This window comes from Callorhinchus milii, unplaced genomic scaffold (genome assembly GCF_018977255.1).
Source record: "Callorhinchus milii isolate IMCB2004 unplaced genomic scaffold, IMCB_Cmil_1.0 Scaffold14, whole genome shotgun sequence".
Lineage (NCBI taxonomy): Eukaryota > Metazoa > Chordata > Chondrichthyes > Chimaeriformes > Callorhinchidae > Callorhinchus > Callorhinchus milii.
In genome coordinates this window covers 10465135-10489237 of record NW_024704755.1, presented here as the reverse complement: position 1 = coordinate 10489237, position 24103 = coordinate 10465135, and the positions used below count along the sequence as shown (strand labels likewise).

Sequence of the window (24103 nt, the reverse complement as noted above, 5' to 3'; positions counted from 1 at the left end):
CTCAGATTGAGATCCTTTACATCATTTGTTCCAACTCTGTCACTTCAGCAACAAAGATTATATCTTTAGCCTTTTGTCTGGTACACACTAACACTTTATTAGCCAGCAGATCTCTGAGATCTGTGTGCTAATTTTTCTTCCACGTAGAATACTAATGTAATAAAATCTATTGTTTAAGCTTACTTAAATGTCATAGAGTCTCTCCTGACCAATGTGGCATTAAGTTCTGACACTTAACATACCGCATACGGCACAATACTGTATGAAGCTATTCTGCTGCAAACAACAGTCTGATATCCAAGTCAAGCACTCACCAATCAATGAAGCACAAACCACCTCCAGAATCTGCAATGAACTCGACATTCTCACAAGTATTCTCCTAGTCTCTGGTGTGTGGCCAAGGATGTGGGGAGCACAAGCCCAAAACATTCAGGGTCAACAAGTAAGTTTTAGTCTGAAAGACCAATTCACTAAGTTACTTACTTTCAGGTAATGTGAGTTAAAGGAGACAGTATTTTTCATTCATAAAATCACAGAGATTGGCAAGTTACACATAATGAATCTGATTTTTCATGAGTATTTCCCCCCCCCCACCGTTGACCATTCAAAACAGTAAGATTTATGAGCTTTATATAGGTCACTTTCCATTGCCTGATGATCTTTATAATGTTACTGAAATGCGACGTCAATTACCTTCTGTACTAGCTGGAATCAGCAATGGATGTGACCAAAAGGATGGTACAAACAGTTTTCCTGACTGATCCCAGAAGATGTAAATGGGGGATATGTATTACATTCACATGGTTATGAAATATATCAATTGAATGGATATGTTCAAAAACACAGAAGAAAAGAGACACAGGTGCACTGAACATTCAGATCCTCCCCATCTATAAGTAGTGTATTTAAAGGGTTTGCTGATTATACCATACCATGAGATAATAATAATTCTTGCATTTTGATAGAGCACCCATTTATGTAATAATAATAATAATAATCCTTGCATTTGATATAGCGCTTTTCACGTCGGGAGGACGTCCCAAAGCGCTTCACAGAACACATTGTAAAGTGAATTGACTATATTTGTGGGCAAACGCGGCAGCCAATTGCGCACAGCAATGTCCCACAAACAGTCGTAGATTGAAAATGACCAATTTAATTGTTTTTGCTTTTTGGAGGGATTATTATTAGGCTCTGTGTGGAGTAAGGAAACTTGCCCAAGGTTTCGCCCTGCCGGAAGTTGAACTCAGGTCTCTCACTTGCAAAGTGAGTGCTCTAACCACTGAGCTACAGGACTCCTAGAGAGGATGTCTCAAAGCGCTTCCTTCAAAGGATTAGCAATCAATAATGAAGTGAATGATAATTTTTTGAAATAAAACACTTTTATTTGTGAGAAAAAGAAACTTAGACTGAAGGTGGACATCTTGTGGATTCTGGTGACGTGACAGGTGCTCAAGTTAAGGTGCAGCGTTATGAAACTCATTGGATATTGGTTCAGCAGTATCTAATTTAACCTCTGGGAACTGGTTTAGGTCCAGCCAAGACTAATGAGACAAAAGTCTCTCTGACAGCTACAGACTATTATGTGCTCGGAGTTTGGGGAGTATATACTATTTCTACTGGGCAAAGGTATCCAGTGCTAAACAGCTCATAATTCAGCAAGCATGCCATTAAATTGGCAACGATTGCTGGTGTGTGAACTGGAAATGTGTTTTAGGCACTCTGGGGTTAAGGCATATTTTGGTGTTGGATTAGAGGACACTTTCTTGGCCCTTCATCTATACTCCCCCTGGGAGGCTCTGATATCAGACATTTTCAAAAGACGCATTTCCTTAAAAACACTTGGCGTCATGACTTTGATTGCCAGGACCATTTTGATTGGATGATGGAGAAAGAAAGCAAGACAATTCTGTGATATTTGTTGGGTTGTATCCCGAGGGTAAACCACACAGCTCATTGTAATGGTGAGTAACACCTTGCAGAGCTGAGTGACTTATAAGGAGAGTGAGAGGATTGATTTCGCATCCACATGTCAATAACACCTGACATTACATTCAAAGCAGGCATGGCTGAATGGCTGGAGTGCATTGCCATTTACGGTTATGTAGAAGGAAACATATTCTCCAGCAGCCCCTTGAAAGAAAAATGGCAGAGTATGAAGTTAACACCTGAATTTGACCTCATGGAGGCTGCCTTATGCTTTTGATACACCAACCTCCACCTGTGTTCTCGAGCATGGGCAGACACCATTATTTCTGACTCCATTCGACCCTGCACTGTGGAAGATGATGCACTTCAGATTGTACATACACAAACTCTACATTTCTCGGTTCTCGGCATCTGGAAGTGGGGATGCTCAACCATATGAGGAGTTGACAGGTCGATGGCATGTAAATCCATAAAGAAAACCTTCTCTTGGGAATGAACCGATTTAAAAATGTCGAAAATCAGATGTCTCACATTTTCCAAGGTTCCACAATAAACACTTCACCTTTCGTAAGCACCATCTTCTTACCCTGGTCAGAGGGCAGAAGTAAAAACAAAACATTTATTGGAAAAAGACTTGATAAGTGAAAACAAACTCTGAATGGTTCTCGCTTGCTACATGCCCAGACATTTCATGCCCCAACCTTAGGCTCACTGAAAGATTGATGTGTAAACCACACGTGAGCAAACAGATCTTGCAAAGCCTTTCATTATTTTAATATTTTCATTTTCTCTCGCTTGCACACTCCCAACAGCTACCTCTGTTGCCTGGTGATAGGTAGCATAGACAAACAGTGAAGCTTTCATCTTCCGCGCTGTCAAATGAGTTACTAACACAGCCTCCCTTTCACAGTTTACATTCTGTAGGGACTTGCTATAGAAACAGTGTCATTTGGTTTGTTCTCTCGTCAGATGAAAGCTGTGGAAATCATTATGGGATGTTGATTGGCTCTGTTTATGAGGTCAAAGGTCTGAGACTGGAGAGAGGAGACAGATCCTCTTACCTGGTCCCGGCATGCTTTAGGGATTAACTAAGAGTCAAACTATAAGTCAATGTGAGTAAATATTCCACTTTGTGCAAATGGACTGGATTGGCTGTTGCATGTTGTTCTCTTGCTCCTTTTGTGCATAATTGTAAGTAGTGGTATCAAGGGTCACACCTGAGAGGTTGGATTCTAAATGTTAATAAAGAGGAGATCGAATATTTCTGTGGAAGTTGATTACAACACGCCTTAAGCATAGAGCACTGAAGGTATTTTAAATGAAAAATTTCGGGATTTATTTCAAGGCCACAATTCATTTGTTGCACTTTGCATTGGTTTTATGGTTTACAGCATGGTTAGAAATTAGAAACCAAGATGCATTCCATGTTAATCTGTTGCTATATTATGTCTATTCCTGCACAATTTTCCATTAGAAGAGGCCACTCTCACACAACTATGGCTACTATCTTCCTCTACCATTACCATTCTAAGAGCACAAACATTTCCTTCCACAAATCTGGTGCTTTTCTTCCCAAAGTTATACTCAAAACTTACCTTGCAAAATTACAGCTTCACTGAACAACTACTACAACAATAACAACTTGCATTTATATAGAGCCCTTCATGTGGGGTAGCGTCCCGGAGTGCTTGACAGTGGCGGTGGAGTCTGACCCCGAGCCAGGGGGAGAGGAAGGGCAGAGGTGACCGTTAGCACGATAAAAAAGATAGGTCTTTAGGTGGGATTTGAAAAGGTGGGGGTGGGTGGGGGGTGGCGGGAGGGCAAGCGGAGGGATTGAGGAGAGAGTTCCAGAGCTTCGGGGCTTAGTGGCTGAAAGGACCGCTGCTGATGGTGGAGCGTTTATACTCGCATTTATGTAGAGAACATCACGAAGGGTACCATCTCTGACTCGGACACAGTTTTGCAATCATATGTTTTGAATCTGAAAATTCATTGTTTCCAAATTCGAATGTACCTTGTTTACTCATGGGCCCCCACATGGGTAACATTGAAACTCAGAGTCTTGGCTTCCACACTTAAGACAATTTTAACCTACTGGAAACTTTAATAATAGCTCTTCCCTCATGCCCAACTTTAATGCTTATAAATAATGATTCTTAGAATATAACTCTACCATTCAAAATTTGTTAAAAATTTACAAATAGTAAAATAATAACCCACTGGGAATAAATGCTTACAGCAGCTCTTTCTCTTGTTGAGAAAGACGTTCATAAGTGATTCTGTTCCTCAACCCCTGACTCATGAGTTCTGGATCTTTCAAATATGTGAACTAATCTGTGAGTTATTGGGAATTTATACCAGATGTGTGGAATGAGGAGAAAGCAAACTGTTTTCAAAGTTTAAAAACTACAATTGTAAAAAAAAAGTACTTTTTTTGAGTTATTAGTGGAAGGTTTTGGTCAGCAGTTGGATGCTATGGTTGATTCTAAGTGGGTGAGATATATAATCTCTGTTTCTTTTGTGACTTCTGTGAATTTCCCTGGCCATTGCTTGGACCTTTCGTGCGATTCTCCAGGTGAGAGTTCGAGAACTCAAGTTGGGTATTGCCCAATGACTACCCTCCTCTCCATAAGCATGAGTACACCAGTAGAAAATTATGACAAGCAATCACGCCATTCTAAATAGTGTTGAATTAGGAGATCACTTTCGACTGCTATCCTATAATAATAATAATCCTTGCATTTGATATAGCGCTTTTCACGTCGGGAGGACGTCCCAAAGCACTTCACAGAACACACTGTAAAGTGAATTGACTGTATATTTGTGGGCGAACGCGGCAGCCAATTGCGCACAGCAATGTCCCACAAACAGTTGTAGATTGACAATGACCAATTTATTATTATTGTTTTTGGTTTTGGAGGGATTATTATTAGGCGTGTGGAGTAAGGAAACTTGCCCAAGGTTTCGCCCTCTGCCTGGAATTGAACTCAGGTCTCTCACTTGCAAAGCAAGTGCTCTAACCACTGAGCTACAGGACTCCGCGCAATTTCAAGCAGTTAACTAGAAGGAAAATATAATTAACAGATAGATTTTAGGGCTAATAACAAGTGCTGCTGGTGTTCCAAGATGTCATTTTAAAGCCGGCTAAGAAAAGCTGGGAGGCACTTTTTGTGACAGTCAGGATGTGAGGGTGTGAGCTACAGAGACACTCAGAGGCCACAAGACTGTACTGCATTCACACAGCCTGAGGTACTCAATCACATGTAGATAAATGGTGGGTCTGGATTTTCCATTCTAGATCATCAGATGCTTCTGTATTGAAGTATTACAAATGCTTCATCTTCAGAAAATCATTGCAGTCTTACTGGAGAAGTCAATCCCAAAGTAATTTCCCTCGATGGATACCTAGATAGATAAGAGATAGCTTTTCCCTTTTCAGTCCGATAAAAGACAAGGTTTTTTGTTTCATGCAAATAGTCCTTTTTTTTGCTATAAAGGAGAAACTGGGTTGACATTTACATATCAGTGTAAAGCAGTCCGGTTTTCTTTGGCAAGTGGCACCATTACCAATAGCACAGAACCAAATCCTTGTTTGACGACAGCTAACATGATCAGCTGTAATGGGCCTCATTGAGGCTCCTAAGGTGGGCCCTCTAATTGGAGGTGGATCACTTTAGAAAGGAAAATAGCACCAAAAATTTAAATCAATACATAAGTACATTCTTATGCATAATAATAATCCTTGTATTTGATATAGCGTCTTATCACAATCAACCATAATGTCTTAAAGCACTTTCATGGGACATACTGTGAAGTGTTTTTTTGACTCTGTATTTTTGTGGGTGAAACAATTTCCCCCCGATGAGTACCTAGATATACAAGGAATAGCTGTTCCCTTTTCAATCTGGTATAGCATAGGGCAGACAGTTTGCGCTCAGCAATGTTCTACAAACAGCCATGGAGTGAGCGAACAATTTTTATTTGGGGAATTGTTGACCAGGACACTGGGAGAAACTCCCTTTTCTTTTTGAATAGCGCCGTGGGATTTTTAATGTCTACCTGACCTCAGTTTAAAGTCTCTTCTGAAGGACGGCACCTCCGACAATGCAACCTCTCCCCAGCACTGCATTTGAAGTGTCATCTTAGGACTCCTTCATAATTTGCAGTCAACCAGTTCTGCAGTATTTGTTGTTTGTTTATGTCTATTTCAAAACTCTTCCTGGAAGGATCAACTTATGATGTTACTTTCTATGTTTAGCTCATGAAATATATGATTCCTTCCATATTATGACAATAAGGATTGAACTCCTTTTCTTGGCCACAAGTGACTAAAATGGTATGGACGGTTAATTGACAACACTGAGAAACGTACCTTGTCTTTCTGTTTCATTTCAAATGAACTGCAAAGAAAGTCAGAGCTGAAATAATTGCTGTAGTCCTCAGTTAGTCAAGTGAGCCTTCAGGCTAAGATCAACACTTGATTTCTCTTCTTCCCTTTTATTCCTATAATCTTAAATGTTCGGTTATTATAAAAGTCATTGTGTCAACTTTCCCTGCAGCATGAGCAGCTGCTGGTCTTAAAATTGTATCAATTCATAAAGCTCAATATACTGCTGCATTTTCAGCTCAATGATTTACGGCCCATGGATTTTAAAGATGAAACAGAAGAATGCCAACATCATCCACTGTGCTCACTATCCCAGACATATGTTTGCAATCAGTCTCCCAAAAATATGTTTGGTTGCATAAAGCATGACAAACAGAATCTAGTAGCGCTCACTACAATCCAAATTGTTAGAACTGTAGTAGCTCTGCCCTGCTGTAGCATACAATTATTCTTTCTGTGGATCTCTTTTAACCTTCCTTGTTACAATGGAACTTTGTTTCCCAGATTTCTTAAAGTTCTCAGATGGGAATACGGGAGCTCAGTTTTCTTCCTTTTCATAATAATAGAATCTTTACATTTGACCTTTCACGTCGGGAGGACCTCCCAAAGCTCTTCACACGATATACGGAAAAATGCAGTAACTGTGTGGTTTGTATATATGAAAAAGTTGCCATTAAAAGCACACACACTGTCTTCCTGAAAAAAATTGCTTGGCAGAGGTTTATTTGGTGTGTGAGGAAGGGAAATGCCAGGAAAGCCAAGGGAGAAATTTTCTCTTGATTCCACCACAAGTTTAATTTCAGTGCAATTTACGTTACCCCGTACTATGTTTGCAAACAAATGCAAATAAATTTTCCCTAAACTTTTTCTGTGATAATGCCCCATTAACAATAATCCGATGAAAGAAAGAAAAGAAAAAGAAAAATTACAAAGATAAAGCAGACTGGGTCAGTTTATTAGACAGACGATGCGGGAGTCGAAACTGTGGGATTTTAATCACCTTTTTTTTCAAAAAAGAAAATGCGGCAATTATCTATGTTGAAATGCAGATAAAATCGACCAATAATCAGACATACGTCATTCATTGTCACCCCAGGAACACTTAGATAAAAGCAGCTGCCACCTATAAAATTGCCCAGTCACTAGACTTTACAGTGAATCCTGTGAAGCGCTTTAAGATGTCCTCCTGACATGAAAGGCCTGCGTCAATGAAAGCGTTATCATTATTAGAGGTTGGAGTGACATATATACAGTCGGTTACCAGGAGTCACTGTCTACATCACTTTGGAGTTGTTAATAATGACTCCTGTTATAAAATCGCTGCAACGTAGACCCCACTGAGCTACTAGAATTTGACGCAAGTCTACATGGCTCAAAAGATTACTCAGGAATACAGGAATAGTAGCAGAGCAGTCTGCCTCTGTATCAAAGTCCCATCTATTCTTGATTTGGTACACAAGATATTCCCACCGTGTCTCCTTTGGTCTAACCAAAGATGTCCTCTTTACAGACAGGAACCAAAAAACGAATTTTTTTTACAATTTTACACATGTAACAATGAAGGCCATCGGAATAGAACTACCAGTATCCATCGGACAGCCCTTTTCAGGCCGGTGCCTGTTGTTATTCGGCTCGGAAGGTTTCCGCAAGCAGATTTGGGGCTGAGAGTGTTAACGATTTTCACTCACCTCTGCCAAGGGATGTGACCAATTTATCAAAAAACAATCAAAGCAGATGCGAAAGGAACACAAAGCTAGGCTAGCAGAAGCTGGCTGCTGGCTGATGCAATGTTGCATCGCATTTTTACAATATAATGTCTCGCAATTTTAAAAACGTATGGAATTCTGGAGGGTTTTTTTTGGACACGGGGGTGGGGAGGTGGGGGAGGGTTACAATTAATGTTAGAAACAACATTAAAAACTGTGAAAAACCTGGCTTCCAAATTAAGGACGAATTTTCCAGAATTCTGCACGATCTTAACTATTAAGGTTAGGACCATGAGGAGTTCGGAGTCTCAGGTGAGTTAAAGTCTTTCACAGCCCAGTCAGGAGAGCACACTGCGCTTCCAGCTAAACAGTTTATCCGTCTCTTCAAGGTCAGGAACAAAACAATGACTTGTGTGCTGAGATGCACAGAGATTTTCCCGCAGCAGATAGCCTTCTGCTGAACTTGTTGTGAACAAATACGGAGAACAATGCAAGCAAGAGGAGATGGAATCAAGCAGTAGCAACACTGGACTGCAAGGCACAGAAAATCCTCGCAAGGCTAGCTCCGCGCGCGTTGGTTCCAATAAATATTATTGGTCATTAAAAAAAATTAAACCATTTGGGGCAAAATAAGATCTGGAATTAACCTTTATTTTCCGTAGAACAGGGTCTGTTGGCAGGTGTGTGGTGTACTGTGGTGCATGAAATATTGAGTTGAAACAGCTCCCCAGGCAGCAAAGGAGGGGGAAAAAGCTACTCTCATATGCAGACAGGAGGACATGAACAAGCAGAAAAGAATCTAAAAGGGGAAGGGTTTCTCATCGAATCTTCCTGTCCAATAATTCTGTGAAGCCTGATCCATCTGTTTTCTGGGAAAAAATCAAAGTGCCGTGACTTCAAATGTCAATAGCTCCAGTCCGAAATATTGTCTAACATTTTCTATTACACCGCTGAAGAATTTGCCTTCCAGCTCTCCATGTTAGAATAAAAGACTTTTCCTAGACACTGAAAAAACAAAAAGTACAACAAGGCACACTTGTGTAATGCAGTAATACTTTGGACTCCAAAATAAAGCTGAAAAGTGATACTCTGATGAAAGCAAGCCCTTCTTCACAGCTTTCAAACCTCACTTCTTTTATACACATAGACACTGCTGCAAGGCAAGCTGTGGACAATTTGATCTGCAGGAGGTATGATTTAGATTGGAAGATTGCATTCATGAGGGAGAAGAGAACAGAGGGGTGTGAGAGGGGGGATTAAGAGGCGGGAGGCTCACGTAGAGTACAAACACTAGTTGGGCCAAATGGCCTGTTTTTGTGCTGTATGGTCTATGTAATTCTGTGTAATAGGGGAAACTATCACAAGGATAAGAATAGATCATTGCAAACTACAAAACTGAAAATTCCTTGCTACCACACATACAGAGCTGAAAAATCAATCATAATTTCTCTCGACTTAAACCAAATTGTCATGTTTGGTGCTTTTTGTCCACAAGTATACAGTCAATTCACTTTACATTCTATTCTGTGAAGCACTTCGAGACGTCAAGAAGACATGAAAAAGCACTATATCAAATGCAAGTATTATTATTATATTTTCTAATGATTTCTGTGTATGAAAAAACCTACTCATTCTGTGTTATTCCCACAAATTGTCATTAAAAATCTAGAGTCCTGCATTCGATCATGAATTTCTTATGTTTTCTCACCACTTTTCTCTTCTTTCTTTGCCGTTTGATTCTTCCGACTTTTTTTTTCCTTCTCTCTTTCTTCACAGAAATGTCAGTGCAGGAGGCAAAGCTATTATCTGGCACTGGGAGATCATAGAGAGGTAAATCACTCACTATACGCTGCTAAGGCATGGAACATTCCCCTGCCAGCGGATATTCAGTCACATTTGTATCAACCTGAGCTTCTGAGAAACCTCTTTCAGTTAGGAGTGTGTTTTACCTATAGTGCACATCAATGCACAAATTATAATTGTTTCTATGGATGTGCTGAGGGATTTATCTGGACTCTAGATTTTTAATGACAATTGGTGGGATACACAGCGAATGAACTGGAAAAACAGAATTCTCCCAGGTTTATTTTTTATTTAGAGAAATTTGAAACCTGTGAAACCTTCTGGAATGAAAAGGTAAACCTCTAAGGATATTGTTGTAGTTTATTCACTATAAATCCAGCTCAGCCATTAAAAAAAACCTCAAAGCTCAGACCAGTCTTGCAGTTCTCCAGTTAAAAAACTCTTGAATTTTGTGCATTAAAATGTATTAGAAGCAAACTATTGTGCTCAGGAGAGAGCCAACATATACATGCTTTGGGGAGATGGGTGAGGAGGATAAGGGTAGGACTGATAGAATGTTTACAGCACAGAGTAAGGCATTGTACCTGTACTGGTGCTAACTATGCAATAAATAAATATGTAATAATAGTCATATATAATAATCCTTGCATTTGATATTGCGCCTTATCATGTCTTTGGGACGTCTCACAGAATATACTGTAAAGTGAATTGAGTGTGTATTTTGTGGACGAAACGCAGCAACCAATTGCACACAATAATATGACTGTGGGGCACTGTTGTGCACAATTGGCTGCCGTGTTTCACCCACAAAATATACAGTTAATTCACTTTACAGTATATTCAGTAAAGGGCTTTGAGACGTCTCAACAATGTGCTATAACTAATGCAGAGATTATTTTTATTATTATTAACTACCCCCACTGGAGCTAACTACTCTAATCTCACTCTTTCCTAGTTTAACTTGCATAAGATTGTATATTGCTTTAAAATGTAGGTGAGGGGCAGAGCAGGAAGGAGACATAATACCATCCTCATGCCCACCTTGTCCACTTCTGCTACGGTTATTAAACAGCAAGTAGATCCTGTGAAAATGGGAACCACCTGTTATTTTAAGTGAGTGAATATGGGTAGGAGCAATGAGGAGCATAATGATCAATGCTACTTAACAAAGCTGTCAACACTGGAGGAATGTTAAGAGTAACATTTATGAACAGTGAAAGGGTGACGCAGAGTGTAAATTCCCTCCTCCCTGCACGGAGTCTGTCCCCGTCACTTTAAACTGCCCTGAAATGTTAGTATACATGATGGGCACTGTATAAATGCAAGTTGTTGTAGTAATAAACTTACTTAAATACGCAGTAGTTAAACAGTAGTGAGAATTACAGGTCTCTGTGTAAAGAGAGAGAGAGAGACACAAACCAGAGGGGATGTAGGGGTGAAATAATACAGATGGCCTGATCTGAACTGCAGGGACTTTGTACAGCTAAGCTAGCAGTGTCTGTGTCAGAGGTGGACCAGGTAGATTCCATCACACAATTGACTTATGAAATACTGACATGTACAGAAACTAAAAGACCCATAGATGATAGTGCCAAATTAGTGCCTTTAGCTTTTGCTGCCTGGCAAAACACATTATTTGAGATCCTGATTTGAAGAAAACCCTTGAAATGTTTTTCAAATTCCACGCTTAGTCCTTGCCAAAGGCCTATAAAGCTGAGTTGCACGTATAAAGTATGCAACAATAGTAATCAAATTACTTAACTGATTATTATTTTAAGAATTTACAAATGTGACAACAGTTAAGATAGACTTACCAAGGTACAGAACCATGTTCTTGTCACCTAACTATGTGCTTACCTTTCTCACCATTCTTTGTCAAACTGAAGCACTGTCTGCCTGTTCTTCAAGTGAGGTTTAAGACATCCCTAGAGAAGAAAGTCTCTCCAAGTGTCCTGGCCTATAATGCTGCACATTAATTGCTCATTTACCTCTTGGCTGTTTCTGGAACCTTGCTGGCTCAATTGGCTGGCATGTTATTTGTGAAGAGCTTTGAGATTTCAAGGTGATAATGCAAAATAATTTCCTCTTGTTGAAGCAACCATTCTTCACATGTGAGCCTAGACTGTGCGGTCGCAAGTTATTCAACTGACAAGGGAGAGAAATCACAGCTGAGCTGCATTCTGTCCAGACGAGATATGAACTTTTCAACAGGTGCAGCACGAAGACATTGTGGCTAACCCTAGTGTCTCCAACTGTTATCCTGGTTGAGATCTACTGGGTCACCATAAATGTTGAGATCATCTTGCGGTATAGACTTGTTCTATACCCAACTATTCCTCACCAGCAATCAAACAAATAAGGCATCTTGACTTTGTATCAAGCTTTTAATGGTAAATTATAAAATGAATGATGTCCACCTGGCACAGAGTTGGGAGATCAAGTCAGATCAGGTCATTCCAGCTGGGGCGATGGGAAGAGATTTGGGAGTCAGTTCCTGCAAGAAATCCAAACACAAGTATTTAGGATTAATTCATAGGTGGTAACACAGCTCATCATTCTAAGATGCACATTTCTACCATTTATCTGAGATGGTATGAATTAAACGTGGGAGCAGAGGAACACGACTACATTTCTCCTGTCCTTGATACAAACTGCAAACCTTATATTGAGCACTTTTCATGATTTTTCACTAGAATCATTGGGTTCAAAATGCCTGGTGGTTACGGTCAGGTTTTCCTTTGGACTTGAACTGTAGTCCAGTGGAATCGTATCAAAAAATTTGCATGGAACAGATTAATCACAGATTTACAATAGATTTTTCCCTCCTGGTTTAACAAACAATGGACCCACACACCACCTTAACCTAATAGGCTTTTTTTGGAACATAAGAGCAGAAGGAAGCATGTTACAGCAAAAGAGCTGTTGATCTTTCCATGGGCCATGGATTCCACTAACTACAATTCCTTGAGAAATATTTTCCAGTTTTGCATTCCATTTCTCTCGTTTTTGCTTGTTCTTCAGTGAGCGAAAGTGTGAGAAAGTTACAGAACTGTAGTTATCCCAGCAATCATAGCAGGAATGAAAAGATCCTACGAGAAAGCACTGAGGCTGTAGATGCGATTGAGTTGCTTTGCCCTGCTATGGGGATAGCCTTGCAACAGAATGCTCTTTTTTCTGTCATGCTGGAGAATGAAATAACGAGAGAAGTGATAGGGACAATTGGAAGCCACGTAGGGGAGAGTAAACAAGGGGGTAGGAAATTAATATATGTCCCTTCTAAATTGCACGCTGGAAAGGTCATCAGTGAGAAGCAAAGGCTCTGAACATCGCTTCCTCCACTTGAAGTTGTTATTTCAAAGTTGTACAGTATCACACTGGTTTTCAGTTACATTTGCTTATTTGCATTTTGTTGCTCTCACAATAACTGAGTATATTTATATTAAAAAAGCAAAATCACATAATATATCAGTTTTGCATTTGATATATCACATCTTCGAGACGTCTCAAAGCGCTTCACAGAATATACTGTAAAGTGAACTGATTATATTTTGTGGGCGAATCTGGAAGAATTGAAGAATAGTCAAAAATAAATGAAAAATAATCCAGTCTGTTTAATTCTGTATTTTCAGTACTCTTGTTTCATGAATCAGCAATGAAGGGAATATTTTGATATGGGCAACAGCTAAAAAATTACAATAAACTTAATTTTCATTTCACACTCTCAATGCTTGCTCAATGATGTAGCTAACGGATTTGTGGTGGAGTAAGGAGCTTTCTGCTAATGAGTGAGTATTAAATTTCAGTTTATTGATAGAAAAAAGAAACCTTGACAGTTCAGTTCCGTATATGTGTTGTCCTTTTCAATCCAAGTCAGTTTGGAATTAGTTGGGAAATAATGCAACGTCCTGCATTTACAAGCTAAAATTACGATCTTCGATGGATCATTTCTAAAATAAAAATGCTAATATTTTGTTGCAGCAGTGCAGACTTGATGTAAAAAAAAGGTAATAATTAGATGTCAAAGGGTGGCATATTTCAGATATTCTCAGATTAATTTGTGGCAATTTAATTTACCAAACATTTCAGGATCTGCATATGCAAATTGTGGCAGGACGGGTTCCCCTTCTTTTAATAAAACTCTTGAGGTGAAAATGCAGAGCATTTAAATGTATTGCAATGTGCAACTACCAATATCAGGCAAGATCATTTTCGAAACAAATGCTTAAGAGGTTATGTCCCATTAAGCACTTAAACCAGAGCAATTATTCAATGAGTTCAAGTGCAGTAATTATAAAAAGTGCCATTCAAGGGTATTTATGTATGCTGATGTTACCACTTTGTTATATGAAACCACTGCTAACATATTTATTATTTTTATTTTATTAAGAACCTGGGTGAAAGGCCTGAGCCCGTGCTGCAATATATAGTACCACCGAGGTTGAAAGGAGTCACAGAGAAACAAGATTATTCAAACAGAAGTGGCTAGCTCACGACAAGCTTGGAATTTAAAAGCCTGCTGATTATGTGAAACGAAGACTGAAGGGAAGGGGAGGATGAGAATTACTGATAATTCTTCAATTTAAAAAAAAAGTAAAGGCTTCAGTGAGAATGGAGAACGCATTGAATCGGGTTTGCACACTTTGCAAATGGAATAGTGCCTAAGTGATAAGTTTGGTTTTATAATAATGATCCAGTGGTCGGGATTATACATGATCAAGAGAGTGGTGCTTATTTTGTTTTGTTGAAACAGCACGGGGAAATCATGCAAGCAGATACAGAGTTTATTCATTCCTAGAGGCATTTTATTGAGACAAAAGTGAGTTTGTTCTGGTGAACGAGTTAAAGACGTTACACCGAATAATGCTTGCCAGTGCATTCGATTCCCAAAATAGAAGAACTTTTGACACAGAGTAAAGTCCCAAATTGCATATTACGGTCTACAAGCGCAATAAATCTGCATAAAAGTCAGCCAATGAAAGAAATGCAAAGCAAGCAAAAGCCTCCTGCACTGTGTGCCTACCAGAATTGGCGGTTAACTTCACTTGGCGGTCAGCGTGAAATGGGAAGTGCTTGAATTTAAGACAAGCTCTGGCAACACTAGCTAAAAGCATGGTGTGAAAAGACTTCAATTATTTCCTTGTTCACAGCTAAGCACAAACACAACAAGCAGCATCAAAATGTGAAGATGCTAAAAACTGCAGGACAGGATGAACACACACAAACACACACAAAGGTCATCACAAATCTGGTCTGTTCTGCTGAGGGTTGTTCAGCTGACTGAAAGCAACAAAATCATCGCAAGCCCTTCATCATCAAACATCCTGGTGACCTCTTTTATTAGTAAAATATATGAACCCTGACCCAATGCAAAAATTCAATATTTTCCCTAAATATTTCAAAAATTTATTCAGCATCCCTAGCAGAGTCTGGGAGTCTGCTGGATGTAATTTGACATCTGAATTATTTTGAGACCAATATGGAAAACTATTCAGAGTCTTATTTGAAGATGTGTCAATCAAGATATCACTTATGCTGCAGAGACCTACTTGAAGATCTCCACAGTGGTGATATCCTTCAGACAACAGCAGATAAGGTGAAGAGAACCTTTGATGAATCTGTCACATTTTAATGCTAAGAGGCTGCGATAAGAAAAAAAAAAATTTTAATACCCTTTCGCCTCTCCTTTTAGTACCGCCTAAATGTTCACAGCGTTCAGTGGACTGGCTAGCCGTGAACCAGAAAAAATGGGTGAAAACTCCTCGGCACTAATTTTTCGCTGTGCTGATTAAGATTTTAAATCATGCTGTAAAATTAAAATGGCAGGCCTATCTTCAGTGATGAGAATGAAAGCTCTGTTCACATGTTTGCTTGTTGAAACAAGTGGCCTTTGCTGACTTTGGTGCGTGCAGGGGCCAGCTATATTAAGCACCCTTTCATCCATTTTAGATGAGATCCGGATGATTGAATTATGTGTGATTGTCAGAAAGATGTAGCTGGAAAAATAAAACGCACCCATGGATTCCTTTTGATTAAAATCTATTCTGTGAATGTGGAGTCTCAGTCTTACACTTAGTTTCTCTGCTGCAGTTTCCAAGTGTAATGAAGGCATAGAACTTGAATAAGACTACAGAGGGCAACACGCACCCTGGTACAGGGGAATATCACCCATTCAGTTTAAGAGGCTGGTGATTTGCAGCCGTTATTTTGCCTAATCCAGTAATCTCCATCAGCCTTAGGTGTGAGGGAATTCCTATAAGATAAAACATTTTATTTCAAATGCAAATTTCACTAGTCTAGTCCTTTCTGAAATATCACTTCAACCCAGTAATGAACTTAGACAGAGCCCATAATTCTGAGTTATCCCCTTCTTCATTTGTTGTGGGAGAAAAAGGGATCTTTAATTAACTTCAGCATTTGAATAGGCACACAATTTTCATCACGGGTAATTGCCTTTGATTGCGTTCCTAATTTACTGTTGCTATTGTAATATTGCTTGGCATATTCACTGGCTTTAAGCATGTGACTTTCTCTGGTTTGGAGCATTTTGCATTAAGTATCAGAATGGGTTCAATCTTTATGTAAAAAAATAATAAAATGATCCATTCACAAAGGGTGAGGAAACTGTTGGAGAGTCTAAACTGGCAAATCATCCAGGACCTGGTTCACCATAACACACAACAGGGATATATTATGCTCTTAGGTCCGCTTTAAACAACAATAACGTGCTGATAGTATGGGCAGCTGAAACAACCATGAAAGCCATTAGCTGATCTTCCTTAATAAGTTAATTACCATAGTTTGTTGCACTAATTATGTATTTAAATGCCTGTCTCATTCGTAAGCAATGGGATTAATTTATAAATACCAGCTATACCACCATTTAAAGATTCTGCATTGGTAACCCTTCCTGAGACGCTTTGCCATTCATGGAGTAGTCTTGAGAGAAAACAGTAATTTTAAGAGGCTGCGTGATAATAGACATGTCTATTCAGGATCATTACATCCCCTACAGCATAAAGTTGTCATTGTCAGTGGCTGCTGTACTGGTGTTCCCTGCAGAATTTTTAAAAAAATGATTTCAGCTAAAACATGGCATGTGGTTTACAGCTTGAATCACAGAACCATTTTGTTTGGTTTAGGAAAATTCCTATTCACTAATGAATTAATTGAAAAGCAGCAGTCTTTTAAACAAAATTCAAATCAACATTCAAAACAAATAATTAAAATGCTACAAAGGACTAGATTTAAGCTTGTCACATGCTGGCTAAGACCTCAGCCAAAATGCAAGCTACACATCACATTACTTAATTACAACCAGGTTAATAATGTACAGAGATGGTGTATCATCTAATGCAATGTTGAATGCAGTGTTAAGCATTTTTTTTTAGAATTGTTTTCAAATATATTACAAAAAATCAACACCCCCCAAAAAACATTAAATTAATAATGTTACATTAATAATGTTCCTGGTAATACATGTGTCTTATGAATCTCAAGCAATTAGGGCATATCTGATTCCTTTCTTTCAGCAAGATCATTATTACTTAACCACAATTCAGTACATTGTTGCTTATATTTAATCAGAAGCATTGAGAGTTCCTTTAGACTCTATCTATGCTATGATAGTCATAATGCCTATTTTTAGGGTTTGCTCAACAGAAGTGCTTCCGTCACTTAATACCAAGTTAGTGTCTCTACCACCAGACAGGCATCATCATCTTATAAGTTTCCCATGGCTTAAACACCCACATTGCTGCCCAATCTGTTCTCAAAAGTAGCAATTGACATAAAAACACAACCTTTTTATGCAATTTAAAATATGAATCTAAATTTTAATATTTGTAAACTCTCACTTTCTCAAAACAAACACAATTGTAGCCGAAATAAAATACACATTCGATAAAATGGTTAAACTAATTATTAAAAAATATTTATACCCAATTGTTGCAAACACTAATATGGGGTGGTTGAACAATTGCCAAATAAATAACTGGCTTGTATCCAAAGAAAACTGGCCTTTCCTATATACCTGCTGACTGATGGGTAAGATGTGGTTCAACTATAAGATAATCAAACGAACACACTGTCACAACTGGGTATCTTCTGGTTATTTTATTGGGTCCGAAGATAAACAGGAAATCTCAAGTCAGACTGAGTCTGGTGATGAACCTAAGGCTGATTAGGTCAAACCAGGACACACTGGGAGGTGTGAGGGCACAGTGTTTCCTGGACTCTAAATTGAAACCTATCAGAAAACATTTTCACACACACACACACACACACACACAACCGAGCGTCACATAACAAAAAGATGGAAACAAAGAGCAATGATAGCCTCTGATTTCCACAAACCTGCACACCTCTCAGGTGCCATGTTTTACAACAGCACTATAGCTTGTCATCCCAGAGTGCTCCCTGAACAAATTACCTGTCATATTTGTAGATAATATCTGAGCGCTCGACCTGACAACTCATCCCCTCAACCCCGACACATAACACAAAGCTGTCTTTCCTAAGTATAGAAGATGCAAGGTTGAGTCATCGACTGATAAAGGGAGTTTATTTCAGGCAGCTTTGGGTTGGCCATTGGGGTCAAGCAATAAACACAGGCGAGGAGGATGATTTTGTGTCTTTGCAGCAAGTTCAGCCAAGCAATAGCTCAGTAAGCTGGACATGCTTTAAGAGGATTTTGAGCGCTCATAAACCAGCTGGATGTGTTCAGAATTGTAAAAGTGCTAACTAGCTATTTATTTCACTTGCCACTTACCTCTTGAATGTTTCTGAAATCCTATCAAAAAAATTTCACAGTAGACGCCAGTAGCACAAGTCCGCAGAGAGACGCAAGTACCTCTGAACACTGATCAATTTGATCTCCGCAAACTATTCCAATTATAATTTTGTATTAGAAGAATTGATAAAAGATTGAAACTAGACAGGCAGGAAGTTTTGGGATTCACTGAATGGACAAGAATTCAATTTATAAGTCATGCAGGTTCATTCAGTACATTTCAAATACAACTCTGGGTTTGTCCAAAGGTTTACCTGCACTGCAAAGGTTTTAAACATGAAACCAAACAAATTCATATAAACTATAGAGATTTAGGGTTATTAGATTTAGAGATTGATACAAAAAAAGGAATCTTGTGGGCTGGGCTGATAGTGGGCCCTGCTCAATTACATTATAGTCAGAATATGGTGATCTTAACAACATTCTTCTCTAAAAGTTACTTAGTGAACTGCAAACTTTGCATTAAGTCTCTTTTGGTACTTTGGAGCTCTCAGTCTCAGAGCTTTCCAGCTCTCACCTAGACAGAGATGAGTTGAGGCTTAATGGAGACCACCAACTTTCAGGATCCCGGGTGCAGTGGTGAGACTGCAGTCGTGCAATGAAAGACCAGCCACTGGACAAAAGGTTTCACAATGGAATCACCTGTGTTGGATATCTCGTGGGTGATCTTATCTAATTTATCTGCAGTCAGTGAACTGTTCCTAAGCACTGGTGGGAAATGGTGTGATCCTTAGCATTTGACAACAGTGTGCCTCACCTATGGCTTTTACGGTAGATAAAGTGGAAGCAACATTTTTTCCATGAAGAAGGATTTTAGATTGAATCAAATGTAGATCTTCTGGGTAGTCTGGCCTTCTTTTGATCCTTCAACTTGAAACTGTGGAGCAAGATCCATAGAAGAAGAAATCTCAAGGTTGTCTGATCATTAATATTTTTATTGGTTTGGGAAACTTCTGAGTCTCTGCTACTACAGTCTCAATGATCAAACGCAGTTACAGTTTCTTATGTGTCACCTTCCCCGGAACGTTTGACAGAAATTACACAAAGTAATGTCTCAGTTGAAGGAAAGGCGCCAGAAACAATGGGCATACCTGTCAGTCGTCTTTTCACTGAATTTGAAATCCAACGTGTGAAATTTAACATTAAATTATAAAATAAAATGGTTTCAAATGCTGAAAATACACAGCGTAATATACTGTGCTATACAACAAAGCCAATGATGCTAAACCAGGTATAAGTAAACTAAAACCATTTACTTGGGCTTGCTCGTATTTGGTGCAGACAGGGAATCCTTGTCAAGGTCTCTCAAAGAGATAGAGACCCAGTGTTTCTTCTGATGGTTTGGCAACTTGTCAATCGTTCTGGGATCGTGATGAATGATGGAGAAAATCTGATTGTGTGCACCCTGCCTGCAGAAATCACATCTTGTGTCATCTAACCAGACAATGGGAGGCTGAATGAATGAGGGAAAAGTCCAAATCCTTTTACCGCTTCCCATTTTCCATGGAAATAGGCATGTGGAGAGACCGGATAGTAATAAGGGAAGCAGAATCAAATAGAAATCTTCATTTTTAAAAAATATATATGTTGAAACCACAAATATCCATCTGATATCTGTTGTATTGTGAATTGGCACAAAAAGACAGCAGAAGTGCAACTGATATATACTGTCTGCAACTACAAGTGTAGACAGGCAAATAGATCTGTATTCTTTGTAATCAATTCAGCTTGTCAAACATATGGATATTTTCAAATCATTCATCTTGGACTGATGAAAAGTAAAGGTACGCAAAGATATGAATGAAAACATTTTAAAACCAGCTTTGTCCTGCGATATTGAAGCATAACTTAAACCATTTCCCAAGTATGTCTGATGTTAGAATCATGTCAATATACACAGGACACGGACTTAACCCTTAAACTCCACCCACCCCCCACCCACAGAAACCCTTTATAGCATTACTGCTGAAACCATTGAGAGGTCAGAATTTATCAGTGCATTTAGTATGGTGCTTTTCCAAATCCGAAAGCCATTTTTTTTTTGAAAAAGGATAAAAGCAATTCATTTGCTCGGCTGACAGATAAACACATATTAACAGGCTTGAAGCTTGGTGACAGATGTTTGGCTTCACATTTGTGCCTTTATCCTTTCAGTTAATGGAAAAGAGATTGGTAATAGTATGTTACTTGTGATGGGTTATTCCGAATATTTTACAGCTCAGTTTTGTTGAATATTGTTAGAATTGATTAATGGCTTTATTCTAGGTTTTTATTCTCCTGGTCAGAACAAACATGAACGAGTAATGCTGATGTATTTTTCACAGTGTAAACAGGTGCACTATGTATTTTGCACACTCTGCACTTGGCTCTTGCCAATCTGGGCCCAATAATCTCCAGAATTAGGTATGAAAAGAGGGTAATCTTGACACAGGGAAATGTTTGTGTGTAGATGGCACACATATGTGGGACTCTTGGCATGGCGACGGATTTTTGCTTGTGTCAGACATTCAGCCGACCAAAAAATATTAAGTATTTCCATTTATTAAACCTCCCTCTCCCTCACCCCACCACAATGCTTTCTAGCTTATTGGACATATTGATTATTAAAATGGATGACAGGCAGATGTTAAGTAAATAGTTTGGAAGTGCATGTGATTGTTCAATGCCTGTGTACGTGTGTATGGAGTGACTGTGGTTTCTATTACTGAAGCTTGCACGAATCAATATGGAATTAATCTGTTTTTGTAAGAGTATGAACCCCATTTCTCTACACCAGGAGTGTAAAACGGGCAAATATCCTGCAATCTCCATTCTCAGCCAGCCACCAGAAGATGTGCCAAAGCAGCTCAGGTCTGATTCCACTTGTCACTTTTCTCAGTGACCCTGTTGAGATTGAGACTCAGTGGAGTGAAAGGCCACGGAAAGCACAAAGTGATTCCACCACTCAATGACAACATACATTGCTGCTCCAACTTGTGCCATCATAGTAACCTTGCCTTCATGGAAGGAGACACAATGGTTTCCAAATCCAAATGAAGTCTTTGTAAAGTCAGCTTGGAATGATATTTTTGTCAAGGTGTATCTTTGAAAGATAAGCATAACGTTTACATACATACACCTAGTATATTTGTAGGATCCATTTTTATTATAGGTCAAGTGCAAAGCTAAGTGGTCCATTATTGACATGAACTCCTTGGAAAAAAGCATCTACGTTGCTGGTAATGTTAGTGCCATTTTGTGATCCCAATTTTCTAAAGGGTTAGACAAAACATTGTTACTGGCTTACAAAAGAAAATCAATAAGCAAAGGGTTAAAAGAAACGAGTCAGACTTGATATCAGATGCCAAATCCTGAAGTTCAAAATGTAATTGGAGCACATCAAATCCCCAAGGCAAAACCATTTTTGAAATCACATAGCTTATTTTATGAATCAAGGTATCGAGGACATTCCATTGACTGGATTACGGCCCATGTTCAACACCATAACATTTTGATCGGTTGAAACTCAAGACAAGAAAATCTGGCTCTATTCAGCTTTACGACCCAATAAGAAAATAGAAGGAACAGCTGGTCCAATCCAACCACATCTTAGTACGGTATCACCCATACGTAAAGTCTAATGGGGAATAAGATCATCTCTTTTCAGATATCAGTCTCCGACATCTTTTCATAAAAAATTTTTTTTCCAAGAGTTCCAGAATTTTAGACTGTAATGATATTATAAGCCCTACAAATGGATATGTACACAGCTGTCTGTTTCTTATCAAATAAAATGTTTTCTTTTTTGAGGGAAGGCTAGGGGTGGGTGGGTAAAAAGCTTTCTATAAACTCTAACCTTCCTTGTTTGCACATGTGCTGAGGGCACTGTAGTGCATGCTGAAAGATAAGAATAAGTAAATCAAATTCATTTTTCTTCTCGATACTCACCACTGTTTACTTGCAGACATGAAACGATTCCTCAAACATGAGATAGTTTCTTGCAGGTCATAGGGTAGGGGCATATCAGGGTCTTCATCTTGCCAATGAGGGCGACATTCTGGCTGGTCATCAATTGGTAGATTATTAACAAGTCTGGACTGACACCTGGAAAGGAAACACAAGAGATGTTAACGTACAAAGTAAAAGCAATTTCACCACTATAACTAGATCAAAACAGGTTACATAAGAGACCAAGTTAAAGTCAAAAGGAGATTTATTTTTTAAATTGATGTTTAAAGTACTTCAATCACTGAACACAAATCCAAAGTAACATTGAGAGCAATCATTCATCTCAACAGCAACAAAATCCAAACGTTTTTGAATGTATTAATAATATTTGCCAACTGTTAATGCAAATCAAACACATCACAGGGAAACCAATGCACATATTGCTTGTTTCCCAATCCCCTGAAGCAGGTCTGTCTTATATTGTCTCATACATGCTGTAATTTCCTCATCAATTTCATTAGGGTGGAGGGCAAAACTGTTTTAACTTGTAGCTTTTACTTTGACTCCCCAGTAAATTACTTAATCTGACAAAAAGATATTTATTCAATTTTAAGACACTTGTCTGACATGAAATACACTGGATTTATGTTAACATATAACATTTATTAAACAAAATGCTGAAACAGTACATCTCAAAAATGTACTTTATGAATTGATAACCCAAGATGAAAGCTGGTTACAAAACAGATCTTCAAAGCGTGCTCATTAGGATGCAAAAGATGTGACATATTTCTTTCAATCACAGATTGTGGTACTGTGAAAATCCCAGGCTGTAATACTGTAATATCAACAGCATCAGAGATTAGATGTCAATGTATTTCAATACACTGAACATCACAACTTAAATCATATTTTTCCATACTAGTTTTGACAACTCAATCCTTTCAAAGAAATTAATGCACAAATATGAAATTAATCAATCTTTGAACTGTTCCACACAACAGTTTAAACCAGGTGATTTGAGGTATAGTTCACTGTCTAAGAATGTTATTAGCATAGCTATATAAACAGATACACGTTTAATACTGTATGCACACTTAAAACCACTAAACAGTATTTGCTGTGTGTACCTAATTGCTACACAAACATCTACAGAATTCAGACTGGCAGTACATTACACAGTGAAGACAGTATTAACATATAATATACCAATATATCTTCAGCAGTCTACATCATTTCAGGATAATAGCATCTGTTAACATGCACTAAGCACTATTATGTAGCACATCACTTCATAAATAATAAGATTACCTGACCTCAGGGCCTTGAAAAGAGTAATGTGTTTAAACGTTCTCATTATTTATTTAAAACAAGAATTAAGGGAACAAAAGCTAGGCAGGACAGCTCAGTTACCACAAATGACTGAGCAGATAGGACATTATATGTCTCCGGATAAAAAGGAACTTTTTTTTTATAAATCAGAGTTGATACATTATTGACAGAATCTTAAGGCTAGTTACATTAGGAAACATCATTTGTGAAGCTACAATTAACCACTTCTGC

The 24103-nt window shown here is 38.6% G+C and overlaps 1 protein-coding gene across 1 annotated transcript in view; it reads right to left on the bottom strand.

Annotated features, from left to right (window-relative positions):
• Window positions 1–12190: 12190 nt before the first annotated feature.
• Window positions 12191–24103, bottom strand: part of fto (FTO alpha-ketoglutarate dependent dioxygenase) — a 150148-nt gene continuing 138235 nt past the window's right edge. Inside the window, exons 9-10 of the mRNA XM_007889581.2 lie at window positions 22541–22696; window positions 12191–12319 (exon numbers count right to left, since the gene is read on the bottom strand). Of these exons, the coding sequence (XP_007887772.2) occupies window positions 12313–12319; window positions 22541–22696 (163 nt within the window). The 3' untranslated portion in view covers window positions 12191–12312. The remainder of the gene's footprint in view (window positions 12320–22540; window positions 22697–24103) is intronic.